The sequence below is a fragment of the Astatotilapia calliptera genome, chromosome 18 (genome assembly GCF_900246225.1).
Source record: "Astatotilapia calliptera chromosome 18, fAstCal1.2, whole genome shotgun sequence".
Lineage (NCBI taxonomy): Eukaryota > Metazoa > Chordata > Actinopteri > Cichliformes > Cichlidae > Astatotilapia > Astatotilapia calliptera.
The window spans coordinates 27,335,192-27,354,334 of record NC_039319.1 but is presented as its reverse complement, the minus strand read 5'-3'; the positions used below and the strand labels follow the sequence as shown (position 1 = coordinate 27,354,334).

The following is a 19,143-nucleotide window of genomic DNA, read 5'->3' as shown; positions in this document are numbered from 1 at the left end:
AATCTCATTAATATTCTTTCACTTATGAATAAACCCTTAGTTATAAAGCAACTTTAGCACTGGGACTACCACAACAGCTTAATTGATTAGTAGTTTTCTACAAGGTAGAAATGTCTCAACAGCTGCTGAGTGGATAAAACTTTGGAACTGATGTCACTGTGGATGTGTTGTAGTATTTCAGGGATTTGTTACATGTAAAGTCTTTAGTTATCCAACAAAAGACAGCAGTTCTTTAGCTTCTTGCTAGATTAGCCCTAAACTTTGTGCAAACATGTATAGTTCCCAATCTTATTGTAAAAAAATGTAAATTACTCTAAAGTTCTGACAACTAGATTTTCCAGCAGTATATGTGTTTTATAGGGTACATGCTGAACCGAGCCATACTAAATGTAAACTTTACAGTACTGTTATACTTTTATAACAGTAGCTGTTAGCTGTTATACTTTTATTTTAGTGATTGTGATTTAATGCAGTTTTCGCAAACAGTTTAAATGGCAAATGGTCTGGTTCTTATATAGCGCTTTTCTACTCTTCTGAGCACTCAAAGCGCTTTACACAACTTGTGCATTCACCCATTCACACCCATTCGCACAAGCACATTTTTCTAGGTGCTTTCTAAGTAACATTCACACACACTCATACTCCAATGGTTTGGGGTTAGTATCTTGCTCAAGGATATTTGGCATGCAGACTAGGGGAAGCCAGGAATCGAACCACCAACCTTCCGATCTGTAGATGACCTGCTCTACTGAGCTACAGCCACTCCGTTTATTTAACTGCCATTTTATTAGGTACATCTTTTTACCTGCTTACTAACACCTAATCACATGGAAGCAACCCAATTCATTTAGGTATGGAGCCATGGTAAAAGGGCCAGCTTAGGTTCAAAGCAAGCACCAGAATGTGGGGGGAGATGATTTGAGTGATTTTGATTTGGGCTCTGAAAACAAAGGGGGTCTCACACTAATACTAGCAAGGTGTAGCTCATAAAGTGGCCATGTGTATAAACGTGTGTGTCTGTCCATATACCCTGAATTTGTATGACAGTATCGCCACATTGTTATGTATCCCACTGACTTTTCCTGTACTTTCAAAAATCATACATGTGATTTAGAGTGAAATTGATTATCAACACACAGCACATACAGCACATGTATTATCATACAAGGGATTGTCATAACGTAAATCACTGTGAAAAATTGTCCTGTTGGCTTCAAGTTAGAATTGGGAAACTAAACTTCAACTATCACATCATAGCATATGTAGAAAACAAGATTACCAGACTAGTGTGCACTACAGAGATCACAAAGATAAGCTGCTTACAACAATAGAATATACTTTATTTCTCTGGGACTGACCTGATTTCTTGTTTGCTCATCAGGTCGTGGTGAACGCCCTCATAGGAGCTATTCCCTCCATTATGAATGTGCTGCTCGTGTGTCTCATCTTCTGGCTGATCTTCAGCATCATGGGAGTCAATCTGTTCGCCGGCAAATTTGGAAAGTGCGTGAACAGAACGGGGTTCATCCACAGTGTCTCTTTGGTCAACAACAAGTCAGACTGCCTCACCATGAATGACACCCAGTTCTACTGGACAAAAGTCAAGGTCAACTTTGACAATGTGGGGCTTGGCTACCTTTCTCTTTTGCAAGTGGTAAGTTGATTTTATTTTTAACCTGTCAAACATGATGCCAGCCTGTTTTTGCTAATAAACACCTTGAGAACTTGTTCACTATTCATGTTGTTGTTTTGTTCCTCTCCTGTTCTGTCCAGACACTTAAATCAGTCTCTCTCATGTTGCAATATTTACAGCAGATCATAAAAGACATTTCACTGTTGTTTTCTTTCTAAAAATGAAATCAGCTGTTACTATAACATTACAATGCAGCGCCTGGACTATGACATCGTACTATATTCTCTTATTTACAGGCTACATTTAAAGGATGGATGGAAATAATGTATGCAGCTGTTGATTCAAGAGGAGTAAGTATATTATTTTCTTCCACACCTATACCATGAAAATTCTAACTAACTAACTGACTAATGAACCCATTTGTTTTTAGGTGGAGGAACAACCGATAAAAGAAATCAACCTCTACATGTACCTCTACTTTGTAGTCTTCATCATATTTGGCTCCTTCTTCACCCTCAATCTCTTCATCGGTGTCATCATTGACAATTTCAATCAGCAGAAAAGAAAGATGAGTATTAAAAACGCTGATTTCAGGCTGGGATCACTTGATATTTGCGTGCAGTTCTTATTATTTGAAGCTGCAGAAATAAATGCATGAATAGTCCAATAAAAGTACAAAGGAAAATTTTCTATAGTAAGAATAAGGTGGCAGGATTTTTGGTTTTAATTCCCCCAGATTGAACATTTAAAAGAAAACAACTCCTGTCATTGTTTTAGGAAAGAAAGTAACGTGAGATATTTTTCTTTTCCACTTAGGAGGACAAGATATCTTCATGACTGAAGAGCAGAAGAAGTACTACAATGCTATGAAGAAGTTAGGAACTAAAAAACCTCAAAAGCCAATACCCAGACCCACGGTAAAGCTATATAAATTGCAAATGTAGCACATTTTTAAGATACAGATTTTTACCTGTACACTTTATATATTGTTTAAAATATTTTGTATTTTTTTGAAGTGATATCATTAACCTTGCAAACCTTGTTAAGGATTATATAAATTAAATTGTATTCTTGCTTGTTCTTTCCCGATCCTAGAACATTATCCAAGCCTTCTTCTTTGATCTGGTGTCTAAGCAAGCCTTCGACATTATGATCATGATGCTCATCATTGTCAACATGGTGACCATGATGGTGGAAACCGATGAGCAGTCAGAGCGAATGGAGTCCATCCTCAACAAGATCAACCTGGTTTTTATTGTGATCTTCACCACCGAATGCCTGATCAAGATCTTTGCCCTCCGTTGTTATTTCTTCACCGTTGCATGGAACATTTTTGATTTCGTGGTGATAATTCTCTCTATTGTCGGTAAGAAGTAAAAAAAAATCTTTTTGTTTACAATTTTTGTAAATGCCAAGCTAGTGAAAAAACCAGTCAGAAAAGATGAGGAGGGAAAATTGTGAGTGTCCACCTGTAAAAACATACCTGTTTTGGGGGTTGTCTCATTGTTGTCCTGTTGTTATTTCAACATCTAAGCAACCCAGTCTTTAAGTCTGACCTCATTAGTCATTTCCGGGTCCAAACTTTGCTTCAGGTCCCACAGTCACTTTAACATCGCTGAAAGTTAAACACTGTCTAAATTCTTTCATCTTTAATAAAATGATCTGTGTGGCTGTTCTACCAGGAGTAACAATTGAGTTTAACATCCAGGCATCCATGAAAACAGAATTTATGAAATGAGTTAGAAGTTAGCAGGGAGTTAGCTTGCTAGTTTCTACCTAAACATGATATAGCATGTTGTGACTGAGGGATTTCTGAAAAAATTAAAATGTACAGCTCTGCTATCACTTCCAAAATAAATGAAGATGGAAAACTAAACAGCAGTGACGTTTGTAGGGTTACTGAAGTTGGACTAGCTGGTATATAATGATGTGCTGCGCGGTGGCTAGGCACAGAGCTATGGTTAGCATAATACAGTGGCTTGCAAAAGTATTTGGCCCCCTTGAACTTTTCCACATTTTGTCACATTACAGCCACAAACATGAATTAATTTTATTGAAATTCCACATGAAAGACCAACACAAAGTGGTGTACACGTGAGAAGTGGAACGAAAATCATACATGATTCCAAACATTTTTTACAAATAAATAACTGCAAAGTGGGGTGTGCGTAATTATTCAGTCCCCTGAGTAAATACTTTGTAGAACCACCTTTTGCTGCAATTACAGCTGACCACATCAATATCCCACAAGTTTAATTTACTTGATGTTATACTCTGATTAAAAAGGGCTTTTTGAACAGTATATGAATTACAGTGCTGCAGGTTAATTTGAGTGTGTCATTGTGCAATGAGACAAATCACTTCCTGTCTGCTCTCATTTCAGGGATTGTTCTTGCTGACATTATTGAGAAATACTTTGTATCGCCGACCCTGTTTCGAGTCATCAGACTGGCAAGGATAGGACGTGTACTCCGACTTATACGTGCAGCCAAAGGAATAAGGACTTTACTGTTTGCCTTAATGATGTCCATGCCAGCACTGTTCAACATTGGTCTCCTACTTTTCCTTGTCATGTTCATCTATGCAATCTTTGGCATGGCAAACTTTGCCTATGTGAAGAAACAAGATGGAATCGATGATATGTTTAACTTCGAGACCTTTGGGAATAGTATGATCTGCCTTTTCCAGATCAGCACCTCGGCAGGCTGGGACAACCTGCTCAGCCCTATAATGTCCAGCCCCCCAGATGAGTGTGACCTCAACTTCATCAACACAGGCACCAACACCCGAGGAAACTGCGGCAACCCCTCGGTGGGCATAGCTTTCTTTGTCAGTTACATTATCATTTCTTTCCTCATTGTGGTAAATATGTATATAGCTATCATTCTGGAGAACTTCAGTGTTGCCACAGAGGAGAGCACAGAGCCCCTGAGCGAGGATGACTTTGAAATGTTTTACGAGGTTTGGGAGAAGTTTGACTCAGAGGCCACGCAGTTCATTGAGTTCTCCATGCTGTCGAACTTTGCTGACACTCTGTCGGAACCGTTGCGTATCCCAAAGCCCAACAAAATCCACCTGATCTCCATGGACCTCCCTATGGTCAGTGGGGACAGAATCCACTGCCTGGATATTTTGTTTGCCTTCACAAAGCGCGTACTGGGAGAGTCGGGGGAAATGGATGCCCTGAAACAGCAAATGGAGGAGAAGTTCATGATGACCAACCCGTCCAAAGTTTCCCACGAGCCCATCACCTCCACACTGCGGCGCAAACTCGAGGAGGTGTCTGCGATCGTCATCCAGAGGTGTTACAGGAGGCATCTTGTGCGCCGGCAGATGAAGCAGGCGTCCTACCTCTACAGACAGATAAACTACGAGACAGTTGTGGATGTGGAGAATGCTCCAGAAACGGAGGGTCTGATAGCCACCATGATCCAGCATTATGGGCCTGTGGGGGCTGCAGAGACAGCAGACGACACTGTAACATCCTCCCCACCATCTTATGATAGTGTGACCAGGGCAGCCTCTCTGAGCCTCTCTGAGGTGACCCGATCAGTATCCAGAGACTCTGAACTCAGGGAGCCTGGGGAAAACTATGAGGAAACTTTTCTTTGAGAGTCAGTTGAACGGAGGGTGATTGTATTGTTTTTGTCTGTTTTGTTTACAGCAGAGAATATGCATTGAAATTACTCACGGTCTAAGAGAAAAAAAAAGCTTTTATATTTTAACAGATATGGAGGGAATATGCAGTGTTTTTAGGTAACTCGGCCTCTATTTTCTTAATGGAAGATGTCAGTTATGCCACAACGTTCAAAAGAATACCATGGACAGCTCTGAAGTTAAACGTCATCTTAAAAATATCACAATATGGCATCAGACATAATCACGCACTCTTTTTTAATATCGACCTAGACCTATCAAGACAAAGCCACAACATTAAAACCAGCTCCCTTGTATCGTATTGGTCCTCACTGTGCAGCAAATACAACTCTGAGTCATTGAAGTAAGGAAACCAGAAGACTTGCAAAGGTCATTTGTGATATCTGGCACCAAGTTGTTAGAAGCAGATTAATCAGATTTAGAATAAGGTCTTCCGTTGAATGGATTTGTTTATCCACCACTTTATAAGACAACTAAACACTGCACTTGCTGCAACCAGTTGGCAAACATTTGAGTCAAGTCCCCATAGCAAAGAGATTGCTCACAGATGAGTTGCGCTCACACAAAAGTCGGGTGTGACTGATGCCGACATTGCTGCAGTCTGTCTGCCTTTATAAATCATTTATTTGCAAACCTTCGACAATCTGTCTGAAAGTGACTGCAGTCCGTCTGAATTAAACCACAATTTTTTGGAGACAGGTTGCTGCCCACCAGGCAAACTGTGCAGTCACAATCTTTCACCCTCTGGGCAAGCAACTGGCCACCACAACTCCTTACAACCTGTCTTCAACAGCAAAAAAAATGAAATGCAATCACTGATTTTTCCTAATCACAAGGAGGTTGCCATCCTACTTTTACTTTAGTGTGACTGAGCCATTACAGAATTAGAGAGTTAGATTAGAGAGTGTTTACTTGCAGATTAATAAAACTATCCAATGACAGATGCCAATGAAACAACATCATGACTTCAAGGAATTTACAACAGTAGTTTACACTAATAAATTTTTATTGCTAAAACCAGGAGTCCTCGTGAAGTAAAATTTGTGTCTGAAGCAACACATCCCTCCTCAAGGCCAAGAACTGTCACCTGCAGTGAAAAGCTTCTCTCTGATTACATGATAAATGGACAAGCAAAACCCCCGAGAGAACAGCAGACAAAAAAAGAAATTGGTTTCTCAAACTGAGAAATACAAGATATATGCAGCAAATTAAAAATTATTAAAGAAAGGTATTAAAGAATGCGCCTAAGTAACAAACTGACGATACAATCAAAAACAGATTTGGCTAAAAGTTTCATGAAGTTAAAAATATATATTTGTTGAATAAGTTATTTTCTACAAATACAAATTTGATAGAAATGTCCAAATGTTTTGATGGCAGTCAGTCTCGCCTGCAGGCTGAAGTTTCTAGTTTTAATTGACTGTGGCACTTTTAAAGTGCTAATTCAGGTTTTAATATGTTAATGCATACTACCGTATTACAGTTTTAACCAAAGCTTACAACTTTAGCAATTGCTCATCCAGAATGCAGGAAAAAACATAGCCAAGCCAAACCCATAAAATGACATTCATTTTACTACTTTTTGTCAACAAAATATCATTATTGATTAAATGAAGGTGATATATGCATTTTCAGATGACAGAAAACAAGCAGTATTTCATATTCATTATAAAAAAATATACTACAATGAAACCTTTTACAGCTATTTTGTCATGTATACTGCATTGCACATTTAACTTGTGTGTCAGTTACTAAGAAGGGCTGTGTGTACTGATGATCCCTGAATCATGTGCCTGATATTGATTATTGTCCGCACACTCTGAATCTCTTTAGACCGTTTAATTTGATCTGACTGATGTGGGTTTGAAGAGCATGCATGCACTGAAAGCTCATTTTGTAATTAAGCGCGTAAACAGCTTCTAGGCTGTATGATGAGTGTAAAGCTAATTTTTACATATTTTTTGTGATATATTTATATTTAAAGACCGTTTCAGTGACTCTCATAGTGGCCATTATACGATATGTTAAAACTATAAAAATATAATATCTTCATTTTTATATAAAAGACTTTCCTTGAGGACCTGGTTGTCTGTAATGCACTTAGGTTAAACATTTTATCGATTGTTTTACTGAATGATAATAAAGCTCTTTTACAGACCTGTGGATTTTCACTGACCACACAGTGGACAGTTAAAGCTGCGCTCAGAACCGAGCAGCATCCCAGCATCTTCATTTTCACATGAGGAACCAGTTAACTGATTTGACCTCATTACAAGTCAGGGCGATATTAAATCTCTCTCTCGCTCAATCTCTCTCAGAGTCCATGTGTTTAAAAAAAAAGCCAAACAGATGTGCAGAAACCTTTGCATCACTGTGCTGTCCTTGTGAGTGTGCTCGTATTGCCCTTTGCAGCTTAAATTTGTTCATAATGCCAGCACAAAAGCGACATGACCACAAAAACCCCTCAACAACCAGCCTGAGTGATCTTAATCATTTCCACTTGTTGTTATTTTTTTAGTTTATTTTAGTTTTTTCATTCTGACACAGACTCATGTGTCAGTGATGTGATGTGATCACACAGTGATGGGAGATTTATAACACATGCGAAAAATTTAGCAATACTTTGAAGAGCCACAAAAACTAACTACAAAACCAGTTTTACAGTGTTCATACCTCGAGACGTCAGTGTGTTTTTCTACTTAATATGTTTTAGATATTAGTGTCAAATTCATTGTTTAAACACGCCAACATTTTCAGTTTGCTAAAAAAAAAAAAAAAAATCAAGGGTGCCAATTTGGATTTAGCTCCAAAGAGATTTCCTCTCTCTCGTTGTCGGGTGGTCAAATCCAACTCTGACCAGCTGGGATGGAGGGATAATCTGTGTGTAAAAAAAAGAAAAAAAGGTGGGGGGTGGTTCACTTGTTTTAATTACACACTCGCAGACACACAAACACACACACAGTCTTCCTCTCTCTCTTCCTGTCTTTCGCACTCTTACACACTTGCGTGCACACATGCATTAACCTGTCCGCCATACACACGCTATACTCTTCGACCGTGGTAACAGACAGATGCTCGCTTTAAATTGAATTTGGGTTTTTATGCGTGAAGGGCCGGAAAAAAATGTGGCATGACTGGATGTGACTTGGTAATTGATCTGATTTTTTTTAAGCGTTGGGACATGTGGCGGAGATTAAAGCTTCATCACGGAGAGAAACTAAAATATTTTTTAAAAGATTAAAAAGGCACTATGTGTAATTACAAAATGCACAGCCACAGTAAGAATAAATAAATAAAAAATAAGCGACGACAACGTAATGCTTTAGAAACACTGACTGCATATGATGTGAACACCTAATACAAGGGACATATGATGAATATGGCACCAGTATATTCATACATACATATATATAACAATAAATTTTAAAAAGGTCATGACTCATGTTGTGTCTCATCATCATCATTGTCAGTCTTTAAGGTCAATCTTGGTTCTCCACTCTTGGAGTACAAACATTTACACTTCAGCTGTTTTTAATGAATCTCTGACTTCTTGGTTTTGTGGTTTTTATGGCCTGTCTCTGCCAAAAAAAAAAAAGAAAAGAAAAATGAAAAAAGTGATAAAAATTGAAAGAAAAACATTAAAAATAAAACGTTATGTTGGAAAAATTGATACACTGTGAGCAAAAAATTGAGAAGAATATGAGCTTAAAGCTTTTTAAAGTTATGTGAAAAGTTATGTCACTTCAAAAGATCTTAAATAGGTGGTCGACACTTTTGTCCTGGCATGGACCTTCTAAAGTCTGAAGTTTCTAAAGTTTTGCAGTGGTTAACTACATCCAATCCAAATCCCCCCCCCCCCCCCCCCCTCCAAAATGGGACAGTGCAGTAAAATGTAAGTAAAACAGAATACATTGATTTCCAAATCTTATAAGCCCATATTTTATTCACAGTAGAGCACAGAAAATATGAATGTTTACATAAGAAAATACACCATTTTAAGAAAAAAAAAAGGTTATTTGGAAGTGAAAGGCTCAACAAAAGTCTGGACAGGACCATGTTTAGTACTGTGTAACATCCACTCTTTTAACAACAGTCTGTAAAGATCTGAGACCTGAAGAGAGCAACTTCTGGGCTTGTGGGAGAGAAACGTTTCCCACTCTTGTCCTCAGTTTTGTCATAGCATTTGTTTCATGATGCTCCAAATGTTGTTCATTTGTGTAAAGAACCGGACTCTTCTACTACAAAGCTATGCTGTTATAATAGATGCAGTATCCAGTTTAGCATCATCTTGCTGAAATATGCAAGGCCTTCAATGAAGAAGATGTGGTCTGCGTGGTTGCTCTAAAACCCGTATACACCTTTCAGCATTGACGGTGCATTTCCAGATGCGCAAGCTGCCTAATCACATCTACACCATCAGAGATGGAGGCGTTTGAACTGAGTATAAGCTGGATGGCCCCTCTCCTCTTTAGTCTGAAGGACCAAAAAGAATTAAAATCTCTGATTTTTCTGACCACTTTGGCAAATTTCATTTTAAATGACACACAATCAGATTTGTATCATGTGTCATTTGTAAACACAGTGTTTTACAGACCGGTGAACCTCTGCCCATCTTTATATGTGAGATGCTCTTTTTATACCCAATCATGTTACTGACATGCTGCCAACTGCAGATGTATTTGTAATACTAATTATTTTCCCAGCCTTTTTGTTGCCCCCATCCCATCGTTTTTAAAACTTGTTGCTGCCTTCAAATTGAAATTGAGCTAATATTTTTCATGAAACAGTTTAAATCTCTGTTCCAACTTCTCTGGAATTAAAATTGTTTATATACTGCTTTTGGTATTTTCATGTTAAGCTTCAAATACTTTAAATATGGGTAATTTTCTTTTTAAATTACTTTCTTTCTAAAAGAAAATAGATCTAATTGTTCTATATGTGAAGTTGATTTTAAAGCCTTCTTTAATGATCCTACAGACTTTGGGTACCTTAAAAAACTAAACAAAATAAACTTTATGGACTCAATCAGTCAGGTTTTTTGATAAAGATCCTCTTACCTGAAATCTGTTCACAGTGAGTTAGATTTTCTTACTTGATGTCCACACTGCAACACGTGTATTTTAGTAGTTTATCACCCAGTTTTATTGATATTGGAATACAAAGTTATAGCTAGCTTGCATGTTGTTGTAACTTTTTAGTCCTGGACCGAGTGGCTGTGGGTGACAGCAAAGTAAAAACCAAGGCTGGCTTTACTGAAAGGACTGAGAGACACATAAAGAACACAAACAAACAAAAGAAAACAAAAACAAAAACAGAAAAGAGCGGAAATAGCCTTTTTAGGTACTGCGTCTGTCAGTCACCACATGTGCTGCAGGGTATTTACTTAGTCATGTTGGTTTATACTGCCCAGATGGCCTGATGAGGCACTATCTAATTACTTCTCCCATGGATCCTCTGCCTCTGATAAATACTTACTGAGCCATGACTGTTTCATATCCTTCACTGCCACCACCAGGGGGTTCATGCAACTACACATGAGTCTGAAGGATGAGCAGATTTACTTTGGAAAGGAGACAAGGCCCATCAACATGCAGTATTAATGAAAAACTAGAGAACATGTGATAAAGGTTTGGTGATTTACTATGGCCTTCTGATCGCTTCTGCTTATCTTCTCGTCCTCCTCTTTATAATTTTTTTTTGTTCATCCAAATGTTATGATATTAATCATTTTCATACTACTGTCATTTAGGCTATAAACTACCACTAAAGACGTATAACAGAGAGGGTTTTTTTCATTTACATTTACAGCTTGAATAAACTGGCAGAGACGTCTCTGACTGCGTGTAATTGCTGTTATTGAGCTGTTTGCAGCAGACAGTAGAGGGCGGTAGAGCTGTCAACCCAACATATGCACCACGAAGAAGAGTCCGGAAGTTACTCTGCTGTGTTTGTCCGCCTACTGGAAACGGTGAGGTGTGTTGAAGCGAGTGCTTGTTGTCAGCGTTACCCCAGCGGGAAGATTATTTTATGAGGGAGCCTTCCTCAGTGTCCGCTGAACAGCTGTAGCTCTTCAGGATAACAACATGGGTAAAGGTTAATTTTCTTTATCGGTTGTCTTTGTTTGTCTTGATGTCGTTAGCTTTTCCGCTAACGTTAACTTCCTCTCTTTGACTCATTTTCGACAGCTTGTGAAAAAAAAAAAGTCGAAGAAATTATACTGCACTTTGAAAAATATTCAGTAAATTTCCTGCCGATAAATCACAGACGATGAAAGTTTTTTGGTTTGTTTTTGCTCGGCAGTGCCCCTTCAGTCTTATTTTGTTCACATGAAAGATAACACATAAGAGAGATCCTAATTACACAGAAAGGTAGTAGTGTCATACACAGATAAGAAATTAAAGGGTGGACCAATCCTAAGCACACATTCATATCACACATCAATAAGATAACACAAGCTAGAAGCTCGAGGTGGGACTTACCGGACACCCCACAATACAGTATTACCGATACTTAATTTACAAAACAATATTATTGTGATTTTTGACATTTTTGCAATATGCTGGGTATTGCAATGACATATATTGTCACTTATCATCTTTTTTTCAACTGCCAATTATGTTCTTAAAGTTAAACTTTGTCATTATTTGTTTTGTCCAATGAGAAAAATTTATTTCACTTCATTTTTTTTTTATGACAATAAGATTGTCAAGTGTACCAATACTGTCACTAAAACCTGAAACAATTCCATGCAATTAAGTTTCTGATAATACAGCTATTAACTGTGATAAATTGTGGGGAAATCACAGCTGTTGCTTACTGTATAGACGGAAATTTACATTTAAGTGTTTCCTTTGCGATCAGCAACCGTCCTGCTCTGTAGGAATATAACCAGAATACAATCAGCGGACAGCCAGTGGACTCGGGTCCCCTTGAGTTGTGCTCACTGACAAAGGCTCGTTCAGACTAGGGCTGGGCGATATGACCCAAAATTCATATCTCGATATTTTTTAGCTGGATGGAGATATAAGATATATATCTCAATATTTTTTTAAGCCATAAAGTAAGAACAAAAAGAGAGTTCTTAGTCAAAGCTGTGTCCCAGATGTCACACAGGCACTTTTATTAACATACAGCACAGATGTACATGAAAAATTACTCAAAATTAAATTATGAGCATTCATTAAATAATAATGCTCCATAAATAAAAGAAAACAAGGTTATTTTTGTGCTAAACAAAGAGCTCACAATTGTGCAGTCAAAATGTAAACTAAAAGACGCTGAGCGTAATAACAAAGACAGACAGATTTCACAGCTGCTCTGTTCCCAAGTTTTACTGTGTGACTGATAGCCTGGAGTTTGAAATCCGCTTCATAACCACGTCTCTTACAGGTGCCATTTATGGTCCTTATACACAGTAGGGTAATATTACGTTGAAGCACAGTACGTATCACTCCGCGAAGCTCCTCAGTAGCCGTAATGTGCCGACAATCTATCAAGCGGTGCAGCTCCGTAGCTTACCAAAGTCGTACTCAAACATTTGTGACAGATTGCTGAGCGCCGTGTACCACATAAAATCGGTTCGCGGCCATCAAGCACAACCAGAATTCATACATAAGGCGCGCTGTCAACTTTTGAGAGAATGAAAGGATTTTAGGGTTAGCGCTGTTAGCTCGTTAGCGCGGTTAGCTCGTTAACACGTTGACGCCGTCCAGCCCCACGCATGGGGCGATGCGCAGTAACTCGGATACGGCAAATCTCCGTTAACATCTTGTCGCTGCCTGCATATGAAGCGATGGGGGAGGAGGGGGAGTTGTCTTCAGTGAAGGAGAGAGGCGAGGCCGAGTAACGTTGCGTAGAGACAAAAGTGGACGAAAGAGAGGCAAACTTGCGGCTCCACAACTATAATTATAACGTAACATAGACTAAATCGATATAAAGGATATTGTCACATCTTATATCTCGTATAAAAATATATCGATATGTTTTAAAAACTCGATATATCGCCCAGCTCTAGTTCAGACTAATAGCAGCATGTTGGCAATCTGACACTTATTATTTAGAAACCAATAATCTCTCTGAGAGATTGCTGTCAGTCCAAATCAGACTGCAACTGTTTGCAGATAGGTTGCGTCCTATCAGAACTGTGCAATCGCCTTGCGATCAAATGCTGTCATGAGTGTGCCACACCTTAAAGCTCTGAACAAGCATTTAGTCACCATGAGTTGCAATTATTCACAGAATGTGAAAAAATTCAGTATAATCAGCAGGCAGGCAGAGATGGAGGATGGTATCCTATTTGCACATTTGGGACTGAGCTTGCTCTAAATTAGGAGGTAGCTTTCTTAAGCTAGACGTGTCCAATATTGGATGTTTTTTTTAATGGTTGAGCCGATTTCATGTAAGTTTGCTCAGCTAATATCTCAGGATAGTGGTGCATAAGATTAGCTCACATGTTCATAGTACTCTCAGCGTATGTACTGGCACACAAAAATATTGTGATACTTTGGTGTTTTCATTTTTTTTCTCCCCACAACTAATGGAAGCCTATTAAAATCTTTGTCACGTGTGGCTTCATTGACTTCTACCTGACACCATATTTTCTTCTTTTAAGAAGAACAAACAACCTAAAGAAAACTGAGTTTTTATGTACCGACACCTGTGTTTTTATGAATAGTTTTCTCATTCCAACTGTTCAAAGTGTGAAGAATATTGATGCTGTAGGAGTCTCTACAGATTCATTGAAAGGATCAATGTACTGTTCTAGCACGTACAGAGGGGCCCTTGCCTCCATCATCGCTGAGGCTCTTGGTTCCACCACTGCGGGTGATGTCGGCTGTGATGTGGAAGGTGGTTCATCTGAAAATCGTCAAGCAATATGGGAAAGTGGAGGAATTTGTGTCCTTGGTATCTGAAGCCATTCCCGACATCTTAACAAGCCATCAGGTGACACTGCTCACTGTGGGGTTGAGGGCAAAGGTAAGGAAACATACTGCGGATTCAGTCTCCACATGTATTAGTCACATTTCTATCATGTTAAAATTTCTTAGGTATTTGCATATTTGTCTGACTGTGGAATTTCTCATTTTACAAACTTGTAAGGATTATGTTGGCTCGTGCAGTTGTTAATCTAACAACAAAATAAAAGCATTGCATTGATCACAAACTGGTGGCACAGTGGTTAGCACTGTTGCCTCACAGCAAGAAGGTCCTGAGTTCAATTCCACCATCAGGCCGGGGTCTTTCTGTGTGGAGTTTGCATGTTCTCCCCGTGTTTGCGTGGGTTCCCTCCGGGTACTCCGGCTTCCTCCCACCGTCCAAAGACATGCAGCTTGTGGGGATAGGTTAATTGGCTAATCCAAATTGCCACTAGGTGAATGTTTGTCTGTCCCTATGTGTTAGCCCCGCGACAGACTGGCGACCTGTCCAGGGTGTACCCCTCCTTTCGCCCTATGACAGCTGGGATAGGCTCCAGCACCCCCCGCGACCCTGAAAAGGATAAGCGGAAGCGAATGGTTGGATGGATGATCACAAACTCCAAAACTTTACTTTGTCTTGAAGATGATATGAGTAACAAATATACATAATACTTTTTCTTAAATCTTTAGTGTCACATTTGTAGATACAGAGGTGTTACGACCCTCACTCATGTCTAGGGCCAGGCAGTAACATGAGTGAGGCACTCGCTCAAGACCAAGACCCAAGCAGCCAGAGGAAACAAATCCGTTCGTTATAATGTGATTTATTTACAAAGTGGAAAAAAAGGAACAACAAAACGGGAGTGTCAACACTTCAGGGTGAGCCAAGGCCAAAATAATAAACAAAAACAAATCTACACAAATCCCACACCCCTGACCTTCCTAAAACAAAGTCCAAAAATAAAGACAGAGTCTGAGCTCCTTAACTAATTCAAAACAGGAGAAAACGGGTGATCAAAAGAAACGGCAGCTCACCCCTACCCACTCCACTTCCACAACTTTTAAGCCGCACTGCAGCCAGCGGCTGCCACAGGTACACTGCTGGGTCATGAAACGCGAGGACCTCTCCCGCCGTAACACTCCAGCCTTCTTTTAATGGGCGGGTCCTCCAGCTGGAACCAGTCACGTCGGGGCAGTGTATCCACACACCAATCGGAGCAGGGCTCTGGCACAGCTGAATTAACATAAAAAGATACATCACCTGCACAAAACAAACACATGAACATGCAAGTTCGTAACAAGAGGTAGTTAAAGGCAAGTCTTTCTGTAAGTAGAACAGAAAGAGGCAGCAGGTAGATTTCACTGTTTACATTTGATCTTTCACTGTTTGTCTGTCCTTAACGTCTCTTCCAGATGATATTGCAAATGTTAAACTCTGAGGATCTCGGAGGCATTAAAACACACTTGGGTTGCCTGCTGCAAACTCGCTCACGACAGGTGTGTAGTGCTTAACGTTCCTGGATGTTGGTTATTGGCTGATTCAGAAGCTCTGCTTGACTTTAACTGTTTATTTAACTCTGCAGGTCTATCCAGAAGGTAACCCTCTTGAAGCCAACATTGTCACATTTGTTCAGAGACTCCTGGACGACTCAGAAGGGAGAGAACACTTCCTCAAAGTGTGTCTCTGCTTTTGTCTTACAGTTAGTCTAAATATAAATAGGTGAGGGTGTTTAATAATAACTTTTCGCCTGATAGAATGTGTTTCCTGTGGCGTATGGGCCCGACTTTGACACAGCACTGGAAAAGCTTCTCTGTGACTTCTTCTCCAAACTGGAAGAGCTGCTGCCAGTACCAGACTTTAAACAGGTAGAGGTCCACAGTCTTTACCTGTAAGAAATGACTATTTTTAGGGCGTTTTCACAGATTAGCAGTCTAAGGCCTGTGCATTAAAATCATATTATTTATCTGATAAAGGCTGCTTTGTGGATCAGTGATACACCAGCTGAGGTAGAGGAGTACATGCACTGTGTAACTGAAGCTGATGACATCAAAGTATTGCTCAGAACCAGGCCTCGCAATAGTGAAATGGCCAAGATAGATTCAAGTGGTGAGTCTGTCTGCCTTTCTTTTCTCATTCACATCCCCCCGCAACCATAGTCAAACTAATGATGCTTAAGCTGGGGGTCTTTCCTGTTTAAAAGGGTTCTTCCTCCTCAGCATCTCCAAGTGCTTGCACACAGAGAGTGATCTGATCATTAGGATTCTCTTCACTCTGTAGGCTCTTTACCTGACAGTCTGTAATGGGTTCATAATGTGTGCTACATACAGTATAAGATGCCTTGAAATGACTGCTGTTGCTGAACTGAGGCTCTATAAATAAAATTTAAGTGTATATGTGCACTTAATCAGAGTTATGTATTTGTCAGATGCAGTATTTCTATTGTAGGTCCTGTGATTGACATTGGGAGCTGTGTTTTGGATTTCTATAGCCAAATACCTTCAGTTAATTGAAAAAGATAAAAATGCATTGGTATTGGATGCAGTTATTTTTATTGACCCTTTTCTTTTTGAATTCTTAATTCCTCTTTCAAACAGTGCCATCTCCCTCAGAGCAGCGGCTTTTTTCCTCGTTGTCGCTCCCCGTCTCCCTGATAGACAACAGCGCCAAAGATGTGGAATCAAATGCACCAACTTTCAAAAACCAAAGAGTGTCTGAAGCAGCTGCCTTTCAAGAGCCCAGAGATGGTGACATGTGGGATACAAGATGGCCACATGAGGAAGAGTCTCACAGCGCAGAACAAGAGGCGGGAGGAAAAGACACCGACAGCATTCCTGACACACATGTTGTGGAGGAGTGTGGTGACCAAGCTACAACAACTCGCCAAGCTCCCTCTTCATCTGCTGAGAGTCATGTGGTATCCAGCTCTGTGATCGGCCCTCTCAGACAGAGAGTTGCACAGAAATGCACTCAGTGTGGGAAGTGCTTCATTTACAAGTATGAACTCCTGGAGCATCAGCGGCTGCACACCGGAGAAAACCCTTACAAGTGCTCTCAGTGTGGGAAAGCTTTTCGGCGGAGCTCTGATCTATCAAGTCACAGGCGGACACAGTGCAGAAAAGCAGCGTACATTTGCATCAAATGCGGGAAAAGCTTTCAGTCTATGCAGGAAAAATGTAGACACCATTGTGTTCATAGCATCCACAAGTTTGACTGTCCTTACTGTGGGAAAAGTTTTAAGAAAATGTACCTGCTGGCTAAGCACAAGCTGACTCACAACCAGAACCGCATTTTCACATGCAGACAGTGCGGGGAGGTATACCCGGGTATAAGCGAGCTAAGATCACATCAAAAGATCCATCCTCCTCAGCTGTCCAATCAGTGCCAGCAGTGCGGGAAGTTTTTCAGCTCGGCTGCGTGTTTGACTGCTCACCAGCTGCGCCACACACAGCAGAGGACACAGATTTGCACACGCTGCGGCAAAGCCTTCAAGAGCAAGCATGATCTGAACCTTCACATGCGCAGTCATACAGGCGAGAGGCCCTTTCAGTGCACCTACTGCGAGAAGCGTTTCTCCGTGTCAGGAAACTTGAACGTACACGTAAGGATTCACACAGGAGAGAAACCGTACCTGTGCTCCGACTGTGGCAAGGCTTTCATTTCTGCCGGAGAGCTGCAGATACACAGGCGCACCCACACGGGGGAAAAGCCATACAAGTGCTCTGTGTGCGGGAGAGGATTCACCAGGGCGAGCAAAGTGACGCTCCACATGCGTGTTCACACTGGGGAACGCCCCTACGAGTGCTCTGAATGCGGGAAAGGCTTTTCACGTGGCAGCGAACTGAAAAAACACACAATGAACCATGCAGGAGTCCGGCCCTACGCCTGTCAGCTGTGTGCAAAAACGTACACGTGCCTCAGTCACCTGAAAAGACACTTAAAATCTCACAGTGTAGTCCAGTCTCAGACCCTCTGATTCTACTGACTATCAAATGGTCTTTTGCCATTGATGAGGTCTTTGTGCAGTGACACTGTACACACTGTTGCTGACTTCATGCACTGCATCATAGGATTTGGACTTTGTTTTCTTCTTTTCTTTTAGAGACTCCTTCCTTATCCTCCATTTAAAATGTCACTCTCAAGTGCAGCTTCTGGTCCTGACATACAGATGTTTTGTTTGTTGTGTTGTTTTTGTTTTATTTGTTTTCTGATATCCTAAAATGTGATTTTGAAGTCATCCAAGAAAACTGTGTCCTTCTGCGTTTATTAGTGCCTGTATTATTATTATTATTTTTCCTTCTATGAGGTAACACTGACTGGAGTAGTATTATTTACCAGTGACACTGTTCAATATTGTAAACACAGAATAAACTAGATAATTGCCACCTATTTGTCCTATTTGTTGCTCTACAACAGCCTGATATCCACTTACGAGGACCTTATACTGTCACTGTTCTATTTAACCCTTGTATGGTGTTCGGGTCTGTGAGACCCGTTTTCAGTTTTTCTCAAAAGAAAAATTAAACAATTAATTATTTTTTCAACCTGAAATTCATTGGCTTTGGCTTATTTTCTGTGAAGAACATAAATCCGAACTAATTTTCAATGACCTCATACTGTACCTCCCCCCACGCATTTACATTACATACAAGGTGTTTGGGTCCACTGGACCCAGGCCTAATAAAAGTGTAGAAAGTGCAGGTCCTGTGTTCCCACACTCTGTCTTCCTCCTCTCTGGTGCTGCTGATAGTGTTTTCTTCCCCTCCTGCTCCCGCACAAAGTTGCAACATTGTTGAAAATTCAACTATCAACACCGTCTGCTCTTACATTCCTGCACATTTTACCCTCTTTCTTGAGGGATCCAAATTTTATTTTCTCATACCCTGTCCCTCCTGCAAATTAGGGGCATAATACTATAAATAAGACTTGTGGTTCTTTAC

The 19,143-nt window shown here is 40.1% G+C and overlaps 2 protein-coding genes across 4 annotated transcripts in view; both read left to right on the top strand.

Annotated features, from left to right (window-relative positions):
- LOC113010049 (sodium channel protein type 4 subunit alpha B-like) overlaps positions 1 to 7,447 on the top strand; it is a 50,566-nt gene extending 43,119 nt beyond the window's left edge. For both annotated transcript variants that reach the window (XM_026148852.1, XM_026148851.1), the window contains 6 exons: positions 1,382 to 1,654; positions 1,930 to 1,983; positions 2,064 to 2,201; positions 2,446 to 2,550; positions 2,729 to 2,999; positions 4,017 to 7,447. In XM_026148852.1, coding sequence (XP_026004637.1) covers positions 1,382 to 1,654; positions 1,930 to 1,983; positions 2,064 to 2,201; positions 2,446 to 2,550; positions 2,729 to 2,999; positions 4,017 to 5,245 — 2,070 coding nt within the window. In that variant the 3' untranslated portion in view covers positions 5,246 to 7,447. The remainder of the gene's footprint in view (positions 1 to 1,381; positions 1,655 to 1,929; positions 1,984 to 2,063; positions 2,202 to 2,445; positions 2,551 to 2,728; positions 3,000 to 4,016) is intronic.
- Positions 7,448 to 11,180: 3,733 nt separating this feature from the next.
- Positions 11,181 to 18,588, top strand: LOC113010050 (zinc finger protein ZFMSA12A-like). Of its 2 annotated transcripts, none has more exons than XM_026148854.1 (7): positions 11,181 to 11,377; positions 14,055 to 14,266; positions 15,619 to 15,702; positions 15,789 to 15,881; positions 15,961 to 16,071; positions 16,180 to 16,312; positions 16,801 to 18,588. In XM_026148854.1, exons 1-7 carry the CDS (start codon positions 11,374 to 11,376, stop codon positions 18,177 to 18,179), a joined length of 2,016 nt encoding a protein of 671 aa, XP_026004639.1. In that variant the 5' UTR covers positions 11,181 to 11,373; the 3' UTR covers positions 18,180 to 18,588. The 2 variants fall into 2 exon arrangements, with proteins under 2 accessions (XP_026004639.1, XP_026004638.1); XM_026148853.1 differs by having other exon boundaries at positions 11,181 to 11,383.
- The last annotated feature ends 555 nt before the right edge of the window (positions 18,589 to 19,143 follow it).

Coding starts and splice junctions, on each gene's coding strand:
- LOC113010050 (XM_026148853.1), top strand. Junction 14,267..15,618: donor CTGTGGGGTTGAGGGCAAAG/GTAAGGAAACAT, acceptor CGTCTCTTCCAG/ATGATATTGCAAATGTTAAA. Junction 16,072..16,179: donor CAGTACCAGACTTTAAACAG/GTAGAGGTCCAC, acceptor TATCTGATAAAG/GCTGCTTTGTGGATCAGTGA.